Raw genomic sequence first — 19783 nt, forward strand, 5'->3', positions numbered from 1 at the left:
GTACAGTGAAGAGTGTGAGGTATCCTCACCAGCCTCTGGAGTCTTACTAAGCCACTTCGAAGAAGCAGCATGGTGGCTGCTTTCTGGTGTTGATGGGTACCAGAGGTGGTGCTCACTTCTGGCATTCAGCTTCAGGAATCAAGCTGACCAGCTGTTACTGGCAGGTTGTTCAACTGCTTGGGTCCCCAAAAAAAAAAGGAGAATGGTGGCTACCTCAAACTCAATCTGCCTCCTTCACTCAGTGTTGAACGGCATGTTTTGGTAATTGTAATGGTTATGAAGAACTTACTGAGTGACTAAGTCAGTATGTTTTATTCTTTTATTCAGAGTTAAATTTACAACTTGAGGCTTTATTTCTACAGGCACTTTTTGTTCTCCCTTCCTCTTTAAGTTCCCCTTTGTGCAGCAGTGGTATATATTTCAAATACTTGTGCATTTTCATATTGGTAACTATTGCACAAGAACCCATGATATTACTAACACTTTTCATCTTTGGTATAGTGTAGATTTTATGGTTTCTGTACTTAAAATGATAGTGTTATTGCAGGGGGTTTAGAGAGTTAGATATTCTGCGAGCCCTGCTGTTGCCTATGACTGTGGGGAGGTTAGAGGCTGGGCCATGCCCAGTGTGCCTGTTTTATATTATTCAAACATATCAGTACAAAGGAGTGAGTTTGTTTTTAAATCACCTATCAACACTCTGGTTTTGCATTGCTTTCCAAGGTAGAGCTCCTAGTTTGATTTTTTTTTTTTCTTTTTTTCAGTAAGTTTGTAGTTTGTGAAGGGGTTTTGCGTGTGACCACGAGGGAGAAGATTACAACTCTTGTTCATCCTCTTTTGTGTCAACATGTATGATATATATTCAACACAGAAACACACTCTGATCTTCAAAATGCACTATTATTTACATGTACTTACCTGTACATATATTGTGTGATTAACCCTTGGTGTTTGTTTTTTTGTTTTTAATCTAGTTGTTCTAATTTCTGTTTGTTTTTGTGTACAGTCCCTGCTTGAAATATTTGTGATGTGGCACTTAAAAGGTGTAGTGCTTTAGTAAGCTGGCATTGAAGCTACAAGCTGAGAAATTGAATCTCTCTTATTCCTGCTTGTTTTGACACTAGAAAACAGTGTGAAAAGAGTTTTCGTTCTTCCTTTATCTGCCACCTTACTTTTCCAGCTAGGGGCAATGTAATTGTAACAGAGACTTCGATGACCAGAAGAGGAGCTGATGGCCTTGGAGTAACCACATACTTAAAACTGAGTTGTTTCAAAAGAAAATGTTTTTTTGGGTTTGTGTTTTTTTTTTTTTTTGGGGGTGGTGTGGGGGTGGTGTGTGTGTGTGTGTGTATGTTTGGTTTTTGGTGGGTTTTTTGGTTTGTGGGGTTTTTTTTTTTTTTTTTTTTTTTTTTACCCTATGCTTGACACTTAAATGAAGAGAAACTTCCTTATGAAAATGTGAATCTCTGAAGTTTTGGGAAGAAGGTTAACCAGTAAAAGTCCTACATAAACATTTTATCTGACCAGCACTAATCAAACTTGTTAGTCCATTTGTCTAACAGCAAAGAGTACGGGGTGTGTGTTGCCATTGTATTCTCTGTATTCGGTTCTTTTTTCCATTTGGCTGTTGGATGCAAGAATTTAGAGTGTGCTGACTAGAGTGCTTATGTGCTTTTGTACTTCCATTTCCTTGCCACTCCCTTGCTGATGATGGCTATATTACTTTCAGTTGAAAGGTGGTATTTTGTTTTGTTTCAAACTGATGGGCTACATAATGATGAAATATTTTCTGGTATCCACTCAATAACTTTTAGGGAATTAACTTCTAGGCCCTAATGTTTGTTTAAACTAGTTTATAATGTTATGCGTAATAATTACAATATTTGTGAAAATGAAGTTACAAGTCAATACCCTCTTATTATGCTTTAATTGTACTTCCATACCTGAAATGAGGTATGACAGCGATATTTTGGCAAATAACATGACATGAAAAACAGAATTATACTCTAATATTTTCCACAGATCTGCAGCCTCCTGATGAGTGAGAGTATTTATGAAATTTAGACTACATAATTATATTTCTGTACTGTAAAAGCTGACAGTAATGTGAAATTTGGCAGCAAATATAACTGCTGGTTTTGCCTTTCTTTTTATCTTTATGGCTTTTCTTGCTCTCCTCCTTCACCACCCTCATTGAAGGTCATAGCAGATGCAATGGGAAAAATCTGATCATCATTTTTTTTTTCTTTATCATGAGGCCAAGTTTCCAGATTTTGAAGAACAGACTATTGCAGTTACACTGACTTCGTCATTGATGAGTAGATCCTGCTGTATATCAATTCTGATTTTAAGCACAGACCATTAGTTCAAGAATATTATGATCATCAAATTAGAAGTTACATAGACCAGATGGCTAATTGGTTGGTGGAATATGATGATGCTAAATTTTGTATTTCTGATTAAGATGAGAGTTGTGTGGGAATGCTAATACAGTCATTAGTAAGGAGCGGAAGAAATTTTGTTTGGAAGAAATCCAAACTGTTGTCACTTTTACCATGGGGGAAAATGAAACCACACATCAAGGTCCAAAGCAGTGGCCTGGGAACCTGGAAGGCTTGTGTCTTGATCAAAATAACATTTTGGACATCTTTCGTCTTAAAATTGGCTTCAAAATGACTGCTACTGCTGAATCCAGGACGACAATCTAGTGAGAAGCTTTCACAGATGAACTTCTTTCAATGGCAAAAGTTTCCTTGGACATTCTTTTCTAGACTGTTACTTTAGATAAAAGTAAGGACTAGCTTAGTCTTGTATAGTTTTACTGAAAGAAAAACACAAGTTACCTCCAGGATGAAGGCACATTAGTTAAATTGTAACCCAGGCAATTTGCTATCTGTGTACTTTTAAGAGAAGTGACTTAAAAAAATCTCTGTAGCAAGATCTTTTAAATATCCAGTCCATTTATTCCATGGATTTTCCCCTCAACCTAGAAAGTGTAACTGGTGTCACAGTTATGATTTTGTTATAAGAAATGTGCTCTGATGAAGCATGTTATGAAAAATCATGATTTGTCCCCTATAACCTTTTTGTGGTCTGCTCTTATTTTGGATCAATGTTGCCTTTGTAGTAAGGAATCAGACCACAAAATCTGTGAAATACCTGTTATTTATCTCCATTAGAAAAGCAGAAAAATAAGTTCTTTATTAGTAACTATTATGGATTGAGATGTTTTAAAAAACATGTTCATAAAAGATTGAGATGCAACTGCAGTAATATTCTGGCAATAAATTGCAAATCTTTGTTTTAATTGGCACTTTTCCGTTTTTTAAACTTTCTTAAAATTGTCAGAATCCAGTTTGTCATTCTTGTAATTCTAAATAGGATGTGTGTTCAACTAGAACTTCAAGAAACACAGGAAAAGCGTAGGAAATCCAGTGGGTTTTTGAACATTGTGTCACTGTTTACAGGTCATGTAATTAAACAACAGCTTGCAGCCAATTACTTCAGTTGTATGTTTACATAATGTGAAAATGATCATTTTTACAAGGAGGTGAAATAAAGCTAATTTTAACTATGGGTTTGGGTGGTTCTTTTTTTTAATCTATATCACTCATGTATAATTTATAGCATTATATATCTTAAAGTTTCATATTAGATTCTTTCTGTATATTTGCTATTTAAGCAACCAGATGCAGACTTGTGTGTGGCATGAGAGCAGCTTTGTTCTTGCCAAAGGCAAGGTAAAATCGCTGTTGGTTTACTGGAAAAGTGCAGGAGCTCCCTCTTCTGGCTTAGAGAGCTTCAAATGGAAAGTTTATGTGAAAGTTCTCAGTTCGCCTTTTGCCTTTTACAAAAACCTTATTTTGAATACTTACCCGCAGAAGTGTATTTCTTCTATCTTGGCAGTCATTGTAAAATCCTGGTTTGGCTCTCAGCTGTCTATCTGGATTCTGCTTCGAGTGCAGTATTTATTTCTTGCTCTGTACTATGGTAGGCAGCAGATGTCCTCTCTGTCAGTGTGGTGTTGCTGTTATGGTCACCACAGTGATGGTTAATGTAGGTCTAATTTGCAGTTCCAGTAGGATCTCTTCACTGAAGTCCCACCTGAGCCTTTCACAACTGTTAATAGTGGTGTGAGTCCTTGATGGTCACTTGGTACAAAGTCCTGTAAATCATCATGCAATCAGGAAGGAGGAGAAGTGGGTCTTTTAAGAACATTGAAAGGGCTTTACAGTTGATGCAGATACTGTGACCTGTTTTTTCCCCGTCCTTCCATCTAGGGAGTGGTGGGAGAGAGGAGGCCTTCTTGCTGTTTGCATTTATTTAATCATTTTTCTTTCATAGCCTTTTCAGTGTTACTGCAAATTTCCAGAGAAATGTTGCAGTTCTATAGATATTTAAATTTGGTAGGGCAGTACCTGACTCTTCCATGCAACATTAGTCCCAAATGTAATAACTTTCCTGGAACAGGTGGCACTGGAGACAGATCTCTTACCTTAGCTGTTTTAAAAAAAAAAAATATCCCAACAAACAAACAAAAACAACCAGCCCAAAACCAAACCAAACTCCAACAAACAACACCAAACCAGAACAGTGAACTTCCTAATTCTGAGAGTTCAGGATGATATTCAACTGACATCTGTCAGTACCTTTAAATTATCTGTCAAAATACAAGCCAAAGAGTGCCACATGAGCAGTAGCCACTGTTCAGCTCCTTATCTCACTATCTCAAGGATACTAATGCAAGGAACAAATCAATAAGTACTTCAAGAGACCAGTTACTTGGTGACTGTAATTTTTGTATAATAGATGTGGTTCCTCAAGGAACCACTTAGCTAAATTCAGCTACCTGCCATCCCTCTGTTTTCTGGCTTCCCAGGTATTTTTAGCTTTTCAGTTGAGAAGGAAGATTAAACTGTTTCTGGTTACACCTTTGCCATAGGAGTGTAAGGGAGTATATGAAGTGTACAGGAATGGTGCACATTCCCATCTTAACTTCTTCAGTTGTTATTAGGGAATCTCCAATGACACCATCTCAAAGAAACATTTTTACTGTAGAATATTTTGCCTTCATCAAAACTTCTGTATTCACAATATTTTTATTTTTCAAAGCATCAGAACTTAGTTTTTAATTCTTTCTACGCTTCTACATAGGTAGGCTTGCTGGAGCAAGTATGCTGACTGATTTGTATCGCATCACCTTTGTCATTACATAGTGAACTGCAAGGTATGTAAGCTAGAGAGACCACTGTGAGTAACAAAAAATGTCAAAAGTTCACTATCAGCAGTAGCTCAGCTCTGATTTATGTAGTTTTAGACAACACAAGAAAAAATACTTTGGTATTCGTAGCAAATGCCAAAATAGAATCAATGCAGTATTGTTCACCTAGTTAAAATTGCAAAATCCAGGAAATGCAAACATTAAGTTTCCAACAGCAACATTAACTTGGACTCTTTGCATATCCTGTGTTTTCTTGGTATACATTAAGACATAAAGTGATGTATTAAGCTGTGAGCTGAACAAGAAAAACAGAAAAAATTCTTCATGTAGGTAACAGTGCCAAGCTAAGTTCTGTTGCCATTTGTGTTTATTGACCTTATATCATTTTAAATAATTTTCTTCATAAAGATTGAATATTTTTTTTTTCCAAATGATACGAAATCTGAGAGCTTGTCTTCACTGCAGTGTGAACTTGACATACAGTTTACCCCTTGCCTTGAATCTGACTCTTCTTCATCCGTTATCAGTATCTCAGATTTAAACTTGAAGATATGACTTGAATCTCAGAGACTTGCATTCTGCAGTGGGAATGTAACTTAAGCTATATGGGTTGGCAAGGCAGAACTTGCATTAAATTTTAATTGGTCTATTTTCTGCTAATTAAATTTGTGTGTAACTAAAATGTGCAGAGTGACTGTACTCATGGAGTAAATCAGGCTTAAACTGCTGCAGTGAAGATGAAGTCTAACTGTATCCCTTTTGAATTATAATGTATAGGTTTGGAAACTACATATATGATTAGTTCCAAATTTATTTTTTTTTTGCATTGATAATATGTAATTCAGAACACAGGAAAATTTTGCTCTGAGGGTGGCTCTAGCCTGGAGATGGTACAGAGCTATAAGCGGAAAAATCTCCCCATCTGATCTATCTGCCACTGCTTGTATGTGTTATACAGTTAAGGTTTCTTGCCTGTATGAACTAGTCTAATTCATCTTCTAGAAGAAGGGGAAGAGCGTTAAAGGAGATGTTTGGAGAATAGTATAGCAAGGACTTGCCTGTCAATAATAGATTTGGAAAGTAAATCTAGGTTGGAAAGCAATGGTGTGAAAAATTTGGGCTGTGGTGGTGGTGGGCAAGAATAGAAAGGACAACAGGAAACAGTGAAAACTGTAAGGGAGATAAAAGCAAAGTGCCAGGAGGTGGGGATATTTGTAAAGAGAGAGGTAAAAGTTAATTTTGTTAGTGAAGGATCATAAATTCATGTAAGAGTAGGGAAGGGCTAAGATGGGTATAGTTGTGAAGCAAGGAAGTGTAAGTGCACGATGGAATTGGGTCAGTGAGGTCTGAGAAAGGAGAGCTTCATTTCTAGAAAGAGGGAAATGGAGCAAATTAAGAAAATAAAAATAAAACTGGAGGGAAGTGTGTCCTGGGTGACAAATAACACAGTGGGCTCGATGCAATGGTGCTCCCAAAGCTCGCTGAGGAGGGAAGGGTGTGAAGCAGGAGGAGAGCACAGTGATGGCATTTGGGAGTCAGATGGAATTTGAGAATTCAAGGATGAAGATTGGCTACAGGGAGCTTCCAGGGAGGAACAGAAGACTGCAAGGAGTGTCTGGTGTGCCTTGTGCACCAGCCGTGCAGGGGCTCTGGAAAGTGTCATTGCCTGGCTATTCAGCTTCACATTTGTTTTCTGCTACAAGGTTAGCATCCCAGAGAAATTTGGCTTGCAAAACTTGTAAACGTCTAGAAATCAAACACATACACTTCCTCTAACTCTCTGTCCATGTGCTGGGCCTTGTTTTTACTGTGTACATGTACACGTAAGGAAGTATTTTGTTACTTATGCTCAAGATGTAACTAATAAATTACCACTTACTAAATCAAAACTTTTTTCCAGAATTGAGCTAAAGGCATGTACTTTTCAGATTGCTCATATTAAATTTTACAACTTCACATTAAAGAAAGCAGTCTGAAAGTAATTAAAATGAAAATCATTGTAGTGAGGGTTTTTTTTTTTGGTAAAAACATATGTTAAGACAGTGGGGTTTACTCTGCTTTTGCACTCAGAAAAAAAAGAATATGTATTGTTTAATTATTCATTCATCTGGTCTCTTTATCCATTTTCTCCTCCATCAAAAAAATAATTCCATGTTTTGACAGAAGTGGATTATGGAAAGTTATGCTGAACAAAGGAGAAGAAGGTTAGTTAATCTGAAAGAGAAGGGGTGGTCAAAACTTCTGAAATAGAATATGGAAAATTGTAAAATATCTGCACCTTACTTGGCTCTAGAGGTGTACAAAATTGTGAGTTTGAAAAATAACATTCTAACATTATAAGGGATATTTCTGACTTTGAAATAATAGTATTGAAATACTTATATATTCCTGAGGATAATTTTTGGATGTGGCTGTTTAACAGACCTCAGAATTGGTGCATGCATGATTTTTTGAGACACAGGACTATGAAGTAAGTTACGCTGTTGACAGAAATACTTGGTTAAGCTATTTAGATAAATCAAATATTTACTCTTTTATTAAGCATGGACTTAATCCTGGTTTTATTTCTACTAGAGATTTTCCATTGGCTTTTGTAGATGTGGGATCAAGCCGCATTATAATATTATTGAAATACGGACTATATTTCTAAAACTGAAATTTGCAGAGCCCTTTGGTGCAGTGTGTGTGTAATTGTCTCTTAGGGAGTGCTGAGGTTATCTAATGACTCATTGCAGCAGGATTTGCTGAACTTTCTCATTTATAGAAAATGTTACAGTTGTCAATTTTTTTTCAGCGTTTTGGGGGGGCAGTAAGGTTTATCATTTGCTGTAGTTAGATTTTTTTCAAACAGACTGTCAAGAAACCATGCCAAAACAAAACTGTTTGTGCAAGTAATTAATGGAGAGGCTGTGGTACCTGCTGACAGGTATTTTCCAAGAAAAGGAATGGTTTGCAGCTAGGGGAAAAGTGTTAAAAGTGTGCCCAAACCCGTAACTCAAACCAAAAGAGCAACCTTTGATCTCAGACATAGTTTAGGTCACATTTTAATGAATAGTTTTATTAAACTAGTTTATTAAACTGATGTTATTCTGTCAGTTGTTAGGTTTTATTTGCAGAAAATTGGATCCATCTAAGGGTATCTGACATCGACTACAGTGATGCTGTTTTAAATTAAACTGGTAGGTTTAGTGTATGTATTTTAAGGAATGTTTTCAGGCATTTAAAGGAATGTGCTGAATTCCAACACTGACACTTGAAATCCGAGTCTGGACAGAGCTCTCTGATAGGGATTTTTGTGTTAAAGACAGGGAAGATGCAGGTTGCAGTCTTGCCGCTGTTGCAATATCGCCTCTTACTGAATGTATTTCACTTCTGGGATGGCTGTATTTTAAGGCAGCAGGGATCTGTCTAAAACTTTTAATGTACAGTAGGTTATAATTTATAAATTAATAACTATATTGCCTGTAAGATATTTTGTAATTTAATATATATTTTATTTCTATTCTTGTTCTACATTAGATTGACTTGTTGAAGGAATGTATGTAGCAAGGGTTTAGATAAAGGTGGTAGGATAAACAGGTTTTGTGTTTTGGTCCCCATCTGTGTGAAGAAATATCATGGGGGAAGACTGCCTATAAGAAGAAAATTAGGATATCAACTTCAGTGTTGCTACTGGAGTGCCTAGGTAAGTGAGATTTTTCCAACTGACACAAGATTAAGCCCTTCAAGGAGCCTTTCTGTTGCTGAAGTGAAGGAAGCAAATCATGCTGTGCTCTTTTCCCTCTCCTGTATGTCTTCTGAGCCCTTTGAACAAATTCAGCCAAACATAATGAAAGAGGAAAGACCTCAATACATGAGTTTCTGATATGTTTTTAGAAGTGGATGGTCAGGTAGTGACTGGAGTTTTGCGTCTTCTGTTACTGATCCAGGGAGGGAAAGGTATAGTGGGAGCTCACCCTTGGAAGAGAATAAAATTTTAAAGGCGCAAACATGTATCCTAGATACGTAGCTAGAAAGGCCACTGGAAATCAGCCTTGCTTTGTTCTGGTGTTGGTCAAATTACTCACTATAGTGATACCTGGAAATTTTTACTCTTGGAAATAACCACCTTGGACTAATAGGGTTTCATTTCTAATGTCTTAATGTTTTTCAGCATGTGACTTCTTCAGTACTCTAATAGTAGTTGTACGTTTTAGCATTTAGATAATACTCTTTTTTTTCTACATCTGCAAAAAAAATCCAGTAAGTAGAAACCAAAGAGATCTCTTTTCTGATGCATTTGGGCTGCACAATTAAATTTAAGCTATGGAACTGCAAGATATGAGTTCAGGTTTGGTATGGGTTTTCCAAACTGTGTATTTGTTAAAGACATCCCCACAAGTATATTAGAAGTTAAGCAGTTAATACATCCTCAGTGGATGCTTAGGAGTGTCTAAATTCTTGTTATTCTCACAGCCTTTTAACATAGTAGAGTTTTTTCTAACATCCTTGTGGTGTAAGCTAAAAAAAAATGAAGAACATTGATAGAAGAACATTATGCAGAAGCCTAAAATTCTTCTAATGGTTTAAGACTGGTGTGATGGCAAGGCCAGGAGGAAGTTAGTGAAGGCAGCTCTTGGCCTTTTCAGTTTGGGACAGTCCATGTTCTCTGTGTTGGTGTATTGGTTAATAATATTTGGTAGTTGCCATAGATATTCCTGGTTTGTTTATTGGACTGTATACCCAGAGTTTGTTGCCACTCTTAATTTCCATTATACCCACAGCTGGGTGAGTCACAGGGGTAGCTTCTTGCTCTCAGTGCCTTTGAAGTCTCATCGTGTTTGTGCACTGTGTGCTCTATGCAGTAATTCCAGTTCAAGATTTTTTTAAAAGTTCCTGTTGACAACATGCACGTACCGCCTGTAGGGGCAACTGACCAGCTTTGGAAACCCGTCAGGAGTTGCAGGCAGGTTCCAGTAGCCTGTCGGAGACCCTGTGATTGAGGAGGTGGAAGCTTCCTGAGAAGAGTTTAATGATTCAGTAGATCTCATTACATTATAATTTCCAAGAGTAGACCACCATTTTCAATTCTGATTTTGTCTACCATAACAGATTTACTTCTCCCAGTCTAGAAAACCTCCTCTGGCAATTTCCTGTGCTGACTAGCTTTTGGAGACTTGTATACCTGCCACTAGTCATTCAATTACTTGAGGCCCCATGACAAATACAAGACCGAATGGCTGTCAAATTTCCTGTCTCCACATGAAATCTCTATCTGGTAGTTCAAATACCATTTGCAGGCATGCTGGTTTAGTTCTGGAAGTCAAGGTTATAGTCTCCATAACTGTAGCATCCTTTAGAAAAACAGTTTGAGTTTTGCTTGTATCAAACAACCCACTTTTATGTTGTGTCCCCTCCCCCCCCCCAATGTAGTAACATTGCTAGGTTCATAAGTCTTCTATTTTTCTTTGTTTTAAATCAGTCAAAAGTCTTCAGCCTGCTTTTTAAATGTGAACAAAATCAATTTGTTTTCATTAAAGAGTGAAAAACATTAAGTGACTTGTGAAATAACTTCAGAAATAAATACTATGCAGTTTATTAAGGTTTGGAGGGGGAGTCGAAGGTAGACTGAAGACTTCATGTATGCTGTCTCCAAATGGACGATTCTTGCCGTAAAGACAAATTTGATTGTCTCCCTACCTCATCTTTTGTAGAGAAATGAACTAAAATAAAATGTGTGCATGACTAATGGAGTCCCTTCCATCCAAAAGCAATAGAGGATGCTAGAAAGAAGCTATTAGAGCTAAAATGGCATGGGAGGCTGTTCATCTTGGCACTCTTCAACTGTCCCCCACCCTCTTGTTTTATCTGACTTCCCTGTCCATTGTTACCAGTCCCGCTGTATTGACAGCATGAGTGATGGGGAGCAAGATTTATCCCCTCGTCTCTTGGTAAGTGGCCTCTCTTATCTGTGGAGTATGCAGAAGAACAGTTCCCTTGGAAAGCTGCAGTTCTGGGATTTTGCCGTTTTGGAAGTTGTTCCCAGGAGGTGTCTGCTCTACTCCTGCCTATTTATAACGGGGGATCTGGCACCCCGGCAGGTTATGTCACCTTAATGAACCTGGCAGTGAAGCCAGATGGGACTGTGTCCGGCTTGGCCAACGGGCTTGTGTAGCGTGCGGGGGTTGCCGATAGGTAGGGAGACGTTTCGGTTCCTTCTGCTGGCATCTGTAATTAATATCAGACGTGACCGAAGTGCGCTCGTACCTGAGGAGAGGCTCCTTTTCAGAGCTTGCGGGAGCCGCGAAGGGGTGTGGGCGGCCCACTCCTCGTGAGGCGAGGCAGGCCCGGTCTCGGTGCCGCGCGGCCGCTAGGGGTCAGACGGGAGCCGCTCCTGTGGCAGCGCGCTAGGCCGTCCCGCGTCCTTCCCTCTTTCCACGGCGTGGGTGCCAGCAGAATCCGATACAGTGCGATATATAGAAGTAAGGTACGACTGGAATAATGAAATTTCAAAAATAAGCCCCTTTTAAAGGCTGGTTGTAACAGTCCTGTTGGGTATTGTAAATGCCTCAGGTGCACTTGATACTGCTGTTACGTTCCTGGCGCTTGCTTCTGATTTTTATGGAAAGATGGATTGAACTTCAATTTAAGAATATTCGGTAATCCCTCTCAGGACATACTGTAACAGCTGGTATTTCTGTGTTGCAGCAAATCGATTCCATACAGCAGTCAGCAATGCCTATGGCTAGGCTCCGGCAAAAACTTCCAAAGCATTTTAAATGGAGCGAGCCAAAGAAAATAGCATCATCACTGCAAAAATGTAGCTTAATTTGCAAGTTAGAAAAAATAAAATAAAATAAAAAAATCCCCATTCCATTCCAGCAAAATATTAAGTATTTTACTGGTAAAGGATTTCATCAGGTCATTTATTTTTCATTAATATATATTTAGGATCTGTGGGGAATAACTTTATGCCGTATAGAAGTTTCTTAAATAATAAGGAGCCTGAATTTTTTAAAATACTGAATGATTTACCATGAAATGAAGAAAAATAAAGAAATCAGGTTTAAATGCATGACATGTATGTAGATCAACAAGACTTTTCACATTTCACAGTGAACTTTTTTAAGAAGCCTGCATTTCTGATTAATAATAATGCACTTATGATGAGAATGTGGTGTGTGTTTAGCTTTACTTATTTATTTGAAATAGATGAAAATACTTTAAACTGCATATAAACCAGAGATGTCCCATTAATGGTAAATCATTTTGGTGTAACTGGTTTCTTACACATGTGAAAACTAAAAGTGCCTCCATCCTTCATATGGCTGTGCTCACGCTGGGAACTGAGTGAGCTTGAATCATGATTTCTCCTTCATGGCGCTTGTATGCGTTAGAAAGAAAACAAGCAGAATTAATGCAAAGTGAATATGTTTCTTCTTAATTGGTACAGTGTGTCCTTGGCTAGGATATCTTTTTCTCCCCCCCTCTTAACCCCCTTTCTTTTAAGCTGCACACAACTGACTTTGCATATAGATGTTTTACAACTTTGTCATCATAGGATGAGTTTTTGCTCTGAAATACTTCTGTCTCTCCATTTTAAAGTTAAGGGGCTTTGTGCTGGTTTGATGAATGTCAAAAGAGGTTTTTGGAACCTGGTGCTTTTTTTTAGTGAAATCTTACTTTTATTTTTTCCTTCACCACAAAGTTTTATTACTAAAAAAACCCCAACCCTAAAGCAATCTTAATAGGTAGGTTTTTAAGTTTTATTTATCTTTCCATCATAAAAGAAGTTATCCAGGGTCATAACTTCTTCTGTATTTGCCTTCTTAACTAAAGAAAAAAAACCAAACCAAACAAACCCCACAAAAATCAGTGTCACTGGAGTTTAAAAGCTGACACACAAAGTTTTTTTCTGGTAAATGCTTAGAGGAGGAAAAAAACCCCAACAAACAAACAAACAAAAACATAACAAAAACCCCCCAAAATCAACCACCACCCAAAAAGCCCTTTAAAAAGTTGCCAGACTATTTAAACTATAGGCTTATGCCTAGGTATGAGTTAACAGCTAGCTTGTATCTAATAATTGATTTAAAATTTAATAAACAAAATCTCATGGGTGGCCCTTAATATGTTGCAATACTCTAAACAATGTGGGGATTTTTTAATTTTTTTTTTTGTGAAAACCAGAATTTTGAACAGGATACAGTGTTTACAGCACCTGTATATTACTCTTCAACAAGACTGCTGCCAAGTCCAAATGTGTCCAAAATAACGCTTTTGCAGCCAAGATGACTTAAAAAGTCATCTGATTGATACGAATGTGGTTTTTTCTTTTTATAAGAATCCTCAACAAAAACCAAACCAGCATCACTATCATCAAAATGCTCTTCTGTTTGTTTATTTTCTTATGCAGAACTATGCTGCTTGCTTTCTTCAAGGATCCTTTTTGGTTACTGAAATCTGGAGAAAACCCTTGTTTTCTGATAGCTTCTACTTCCCCCTTTCCCTTTCTTCTCCCCGCAGACATGTAAGCCCCTGCCGTGCTATTAGTGAGCATTTCCAGTCTTCACTCTGATTTTCTTTTTAACAAGTTTGGGTTCCAGTTTCATATTTAACATACTTGAATTTAAATATGTTCACTTATATTTGAAATAGTTTTTTACTTTTGTTACATTTGCTCTGAATTATCCTAAAAAAAACCCCAAAACCACAGTTAAAAGAAAGACCCAAAATTTAGTATCAGCAGCCCTATGCAATTATTAAAAAATAGGTCTTATAAAAATAGTGACTTCGTAGTAAGGAGTCACAGAAAAATTCCTTACATGGTCTGCATGATAATGGCTCCATCATGAATCAGATTGCTGTTTACCTTAGAGAAGCGTTTGCCCTGGTCCTGCTTTTTACAACTTCAGTTGAAATTTAGATTATATTTCCAGATTAAATAAAAACTATAAGAATTGCATTTTAGATCCTGAAATGAACTGAAAACAACTGAAAGGAGGTTAAGTGGAAACACTGAATAAATTACCATTCTAGTAAGCATTTTTTTTTTCCTGGGGTAAGTAGTAGGGAAATTTGAGTGACTTAAATTATTCACTGTTTTAACAAAATAACCCTTGACTTTATTTCAAAAATACCTGACACACTAAAAAAGCATAGTTTACTTGAGAGAAATGTGTTATTTTTACAGCAGAATGGGATTATAGGCTAGACGGAAGAAAACAAAACTTTTTTCACCCTGGGGGAAAAAATCTTAACAGTCTTAAATAAATGCAAAGTACTTCGTTTTGAGAGCCTTAAATCAAAAGCTCATTTTGTGATAATGATTGGATTTGGTTAGCTGCAGTAATTTACAGTTTAACAATGTTCTTAAGTGTAAAATTCTGTTTCTGTTCTCTAGGAGAAATTGGGAGATAATATAAATCTTCATAGGCAACTTGGCTGCAAGCAGTTAAACTGAAATTAACTTCTGTCTTCTGGCTACGGAGTGCTACTCTGACGGTCCTGCGTGAAACTGCAGACTAAATCATGCCAGCGTTATCAGCTGGATCTGGAAGTGACACAGGTACGCAAGCCAAGGAGGACTGCATGTTTCCTCCAGATCTTGTTTGTTAAGTCTATGGTCTTTTTTTCAAGAAATCATCAAGTAAGATAATTAATTACGGTTTCAACAGATGTTTTATTTAAGACTTTAAACATAACTTTTTCTCCCTGAAGTTAATTTAGATATATGAAATAACATGGATAAAATAAATTAATTTTTAAAAGTCCCACCACTACCTGCTTTCCCTTCATCCCTAACCCCCATGTCCCCTGTCCGTCTGTCCCCCCCCCCCCCCCCCCCCCCCCCAAAAAAAAAACAAACCACAACCAACCAAAAAACAACAAACTCCAAGCAGATAGATACATAGGGATCTGAAGAATTTGGATTCACCTCTGAGCATGGTTCCTACAATGTTAACTTGAAAAAGGAGGTGGAAAAAAAGGATGATATCATACATGCCTTAATATTTGCAGCAGTCTAGACTATCCCCTCTGTGACTTACAGTTATCAGTGGAGTTATTTCTGAATACAGACTGTTTAGTTTTGACACTTCTTTAACAAATTAGGAGAAGAAAAATACTGTCTCAAGTCCTCTTCTTTCCCTTGCCTTCCACATCAGATTCCAGTTTCTGACTGCAGGCAGTGGGATTGCAGATATGTAGCTTTCCATAGCTTTCACCTTGTTCGTCACAATATTAAGCTATATTCAAAGGTTAAATCTCATCTTGCTCTTGCTTGTACATTCTCTCTGCCAATATTTTTGTCCGTGTTTTAGGAAAAACTAGTGTTAGTATTTTTGCTTGAGGGTGTTTGGTAAATAGGTGATCCAGCTGGGGTTACAATACGAATATCTCTGCTTTCAACCATGTGCTTATTATGCTAGATCACATAGTTTTTTGCACTAGAAATTACGGCAGTATTTTAAAATGAACAGGGAGACCTTGAGTCAGGAATCCAAAAAATACATATATAAGGAACTGCATTGGATTCTTACTTTAAATAGACTGTACAGTGCAATAATTTTTTTCCACGCCTCCAATCCATGTCAGATTTCTTTGATGAAAAGATTAATCTTTGGAGCTGGGTGTGTGTGTGTTTGTTTATTTATTGCCATGGGGAGGGAGGGTTGTGTTTGGTTTTATTTGCTTTTTTTGAATCCTGTATTAAAAGGATTTGACTATCATCTTGCCAAAATCTACTTCTACATATCTTCCTTTTCTCCCCTTGCCCCCATGGAAATAAGGGAAGTTGAAGCTGTTTAGTATGCAAAAGCTGAATTTTGAAAATCTGTAAGGGTCTATTGTGGTCTGATTTTTCCATTCTTTATCTTTTTCTTTATCACACAAGCCTTTGTGTCCTTCCAAAACCTGCCTTCTTTTTTTTTTTAATTTTTTCAATAATTATTACTTGGCCAAATGCTTTCTGACATTTTAGAAGTTTCAAGAACATGATGAGATGAACAGCAGTGGGATGTGTGATGGCTGGTGCCTGTTGCTGACAGTTTTACTTGTTTTATTGTTAAAGAATGTTAGCATGTCCAAAAGTGATAGTCATGGGCGTAATACTCTCTGAATAAAGAAAGAAAAGGACTCCAAAATGTGAAAAACAGATTCCTAGTTTTAAACCTGTGTGTTAAAATGTCTAAAAACGTGTTTTGCTGTGCTATTGAATGCATATGATGCTTGAAATACACTTTCAGTAGTTACGGTGTGTGATAGAGCTGATTCTCCCAGGAAATCAATAGTAAAATATGATACGCATCATTGATACCATCTGTTAAATAATGCTGCTTGTTAAATCCAGTTTGTTTACTGATGCAAGTTGCAAATTGCTTCTTTAAATAAGAATTTACATTTGGAGGGAAAAGGGGATTATTTATTTTCTTTCACTTTCTTTATCATTTTTCCTCAAGTGGATGATAAGTTTTTAGGTATTTTTTGAGTGATTACATCAAACTGTGCTTTTTGTCCTGCTCATAATACAGGTGGTTTCTAATTGAGAGCCCTATTTTCCTGCCATTGCTCTTACTTTTAGGTTAAAAAAAGAGATACACAAAAAATTGTGGATTTTCTTACCTGTGTTGTTCCTTGGTGCATAGACTGGTTTTCCTCTCGCCTTGCCTGCGTAAGCTGGTGTTGTGACATGTAGTGAGTTGAAACTGCTCTAGTGCATGAGAGGACTACCTGGGACATTGTGGAGTTAGCAAGTCACTTGCTGGGGACCTAACAAAAATGCACCTTTAGGGAAGGGATGCAACTTCATTTAGCCTGTCTAAGGCTGTACTGTTAACACATTCAAACAAAACCCCCATTTAGCTTGTTTTCTGTCATATGCTGGTGAAGAAAAAGTAAGCCTGGATTTAAGAATGAGTGAAAAAATTCATTGAGGGCAACCTGTGGAAATGCATTATCTGTGAATATCAGAAAGTTGCCAAGACATGGACTGTTGGAAACTTGGACGCTAGTATGGAAATATTATATTTCTTTATTATTATTTTTTTTAGTATAGTCTTAGGCATCAGACCACTGTCAGAAGCACAGTAGTGTTCATGATGGGCCATGTGTGATCAGACTGAATGTTGATCTACTCATGTTAATTTTATGTTGCTTTTACTTTGTCAGCAGACTTTATTTGTGATGTTGCCGTGTCCTTTCAGCTTCTTCCTTCATATACGTGCTTTTGTTATACCATATTTTAACCTGTATAGTCTTCTGTACAGAGACCATACCTCTTACACCTATTTTGAGAGGCATTAGTAAGAGTTTAGGAGAAACATTTTAAACAAAATATTGAAAATATGACTAGTTTTGATTTGTCTAGTTTATTTAGATTCATCAAGTGACTTTGTCGCTTTAATGTTGTACTTTACCAGTCTGACCTGACTTCGTAACTTAAGACAGAAGAGAAGAGCTTATGTGTGTGCATATGCTGTATTCCACACTCCATTAGCTGTATAGAAACCCTAATTTTGTATAATGTAAATTTTTTTTTTTTTTTTAAACATGTGCATGGTCCTGCTCCTCCCTGAAGGTTTATAGTCCTGTCAGTGTCAGGTCAAAGTTATCTTAAAGCAGCTGTCTCAAAAGGAAGGCTGAGCTCCTGCCTGAGGCTGCTTTTGAAGCTTTAAATATTTTTTTGTGTTGTAAAAGTCTGAAGTCTGTGTGTAAGCCCACCAAATAGAGTTTGAAGACTGAGAAAGACTATTTGCACTTTTGCAGGTAAAGAAAGTCTGCAAGATCTGGCATTTATGAGTCTGATACATTTAGGAAGATTTACATCTGCAGTCTTGGCTTTGTAGTAATTGATGGCAGCTTCATTGCTAACTTTGGTGAAACCAAGATGACATCATTATGCTTTAAGTGTTGTTTTAGTGTGAAAAACATCATAAAATTGTTACGGATTGCTTTCCTCTCATCCCTATATCGAGCTTGCTCAGCTGACAAGCTTAAAAATGCTTTTTGCTTGTCCTTAAAAACTAGTGCATGAATGTGCAAAGCAGACTTTGTGATTTTTGATTCGTATATTGTCAGCAGGAAAGTCACATTTATGGGCCAAATTTGGCCACCAAGTAAAACTGTCTGAAATTGCTTAAATTTAATGAAAGTCAGAAGCAGGTCTTGAATTTGAATATTGTAAAGAAATAATCTGCAGGGCTTACTTAGTTTCTTCTTGAGTACATATAGGAGCTAATGCTGTGCCAGATAGTGTAGTTTTTTCAGTATTACAAGCCTGTAAAAGTAAATGCATGTTAGTTTTTTAAATTAAAAAAACCCAACACATTTGTTACTAACCAAATTGTAACTTCAGAAGGCCTTTATAGTATTTCTAGGTTTGGGGTTTTCTTCTTGATTCTCTAATAATACAAAATAAAGTTATGAAGTTTGTTCTGAATGGTGGCTATTTTTCTGAACTTTATTTTTAGTAGCATACGCTGTGATTCTTTAAGAATCATCTTGACTTCTGAAGCTACATGTTGTCGATGTGTGTGTATTGAATGCTGGTAGAAATACTTTGATAGAATATGATGTCAATATGATAGCCATGTAGTCTATATAGATTACTTCCCAGTGAAGTGAGACCACTGCAAGCAATGCAAAGTTCAAAGACGATTTTGCAATCATCTGAACGCCAAAGGATGCTATCTTGCTTTTATTGTTTTCATGTCGATGTCTTTCCTTTATTTACAGCTAATGAGTGCATTTTCAATCAGCTTGCTGGTTTTGACATAATCTTTTGCTAAGAATGTTTGATAATGCAAAGAGTGAAAAGGTGGAGGAGAAAAACAAACAGTAATAACATGAAGAAAAAGTTGAGCAGTTGGTTGAGCTGAGAAAGGGACATCACAAACATCTGTAGGGGAATAAGGGCAAATTAGGCTGAAGTGGCTAAAGGTTTTAGCCTTTTAAACCAGTTTTCAGAATAAGGAGGGAGATGGAAATCAGGGACTTCTATTTTTACAGCCTGTTTAAAAAAATGTAGTAACATAAAGTGATGGCCAAAGATCTGTGTTCATTGTTACGAGATGAAGAGAAAGGGAATTTAGGAGAGTGATGAAGGAAAGATTTCTGGGAGTAGCTCTTCCATTGGAGGCTGCCAGAGCAAAGGCTTGCAGGGCGATTGACTCCTGCTCCAGACTGCCTTTGCTTCCCCGCTGACATGCTGCAGTGGAAACAGAGCAGGGGGAAAGCCTTTGCTTGCCTGCTTCATACCGATGCTTACTGCTTAGGCATAGGTGTGCTGCCGCAAATGTAGCATGTAAATGCCTGTGGGTGCATCATGATTGCAAGGCTGCGTAAATTTCTCACCCTGTTGAAATGCACAGCTATGGCTAAATTTTTGTGAAAACTGAAACACTAGCTGGGGCAAAATTTACACTGAATTTATAAATGAAGCCAGTATTTTACCGTGCATTCTTGAATTTTCCCTGTCTCCAGCTGCCAGAGGCATTAAATGGCTTTTAGGCTAATGCTAATATGAAAGATTTGGGAAAGTATGAGGCATATGACTAGCTTTAATTGCTATCAGATTTAATATTT

At 37.2% G+C, this 19783-nt stretch overlaps 1 protein-coding gene across 2 annotated transcripts in view; it reads left to right on the forward strand.

The window, feature by feature from the left end:
• The window catches only part of MPP7 (MAGUK p55 scaffold protein 7), a 157116-nt gene that overhangs the window by 27149 nt on the left and 110184 nt on the right, over window positions 1-19783 (forward strand). For both annotated transcript variants that reach the window (XM_062633539.1, XM_062633540.1), the window contains exon 3: window positions 14604-14768. In XM_062633539.1, coding sequence (XP_062489523.1) covers window positions 14732-14768 — 37 coding nt within the window. In that variant the 5' untranslated portion in view covers window positions 14604-14731. The remainder of the gene's footprint in view (window positions 1-14603; window positions 14769-19783) is intronic.

The sequence above is a fragment of the Pezoporus occidentalis genome, unplaced genomic scaffold (genome assembly GCF_034315485.1).
Source record: "Pezoporus occidentalis ecotype Australia unplaced genomic scaffold, CSIRO_AGI_Poc_V1 ctg40, whole genome shotgun sequence".
Lineage (NCBI taxonomy): Eukaryota > Metazoa > Chordata > Aves > Psittaciformes > Psittacidae > Pezoporus > Pezoporus occidentalis.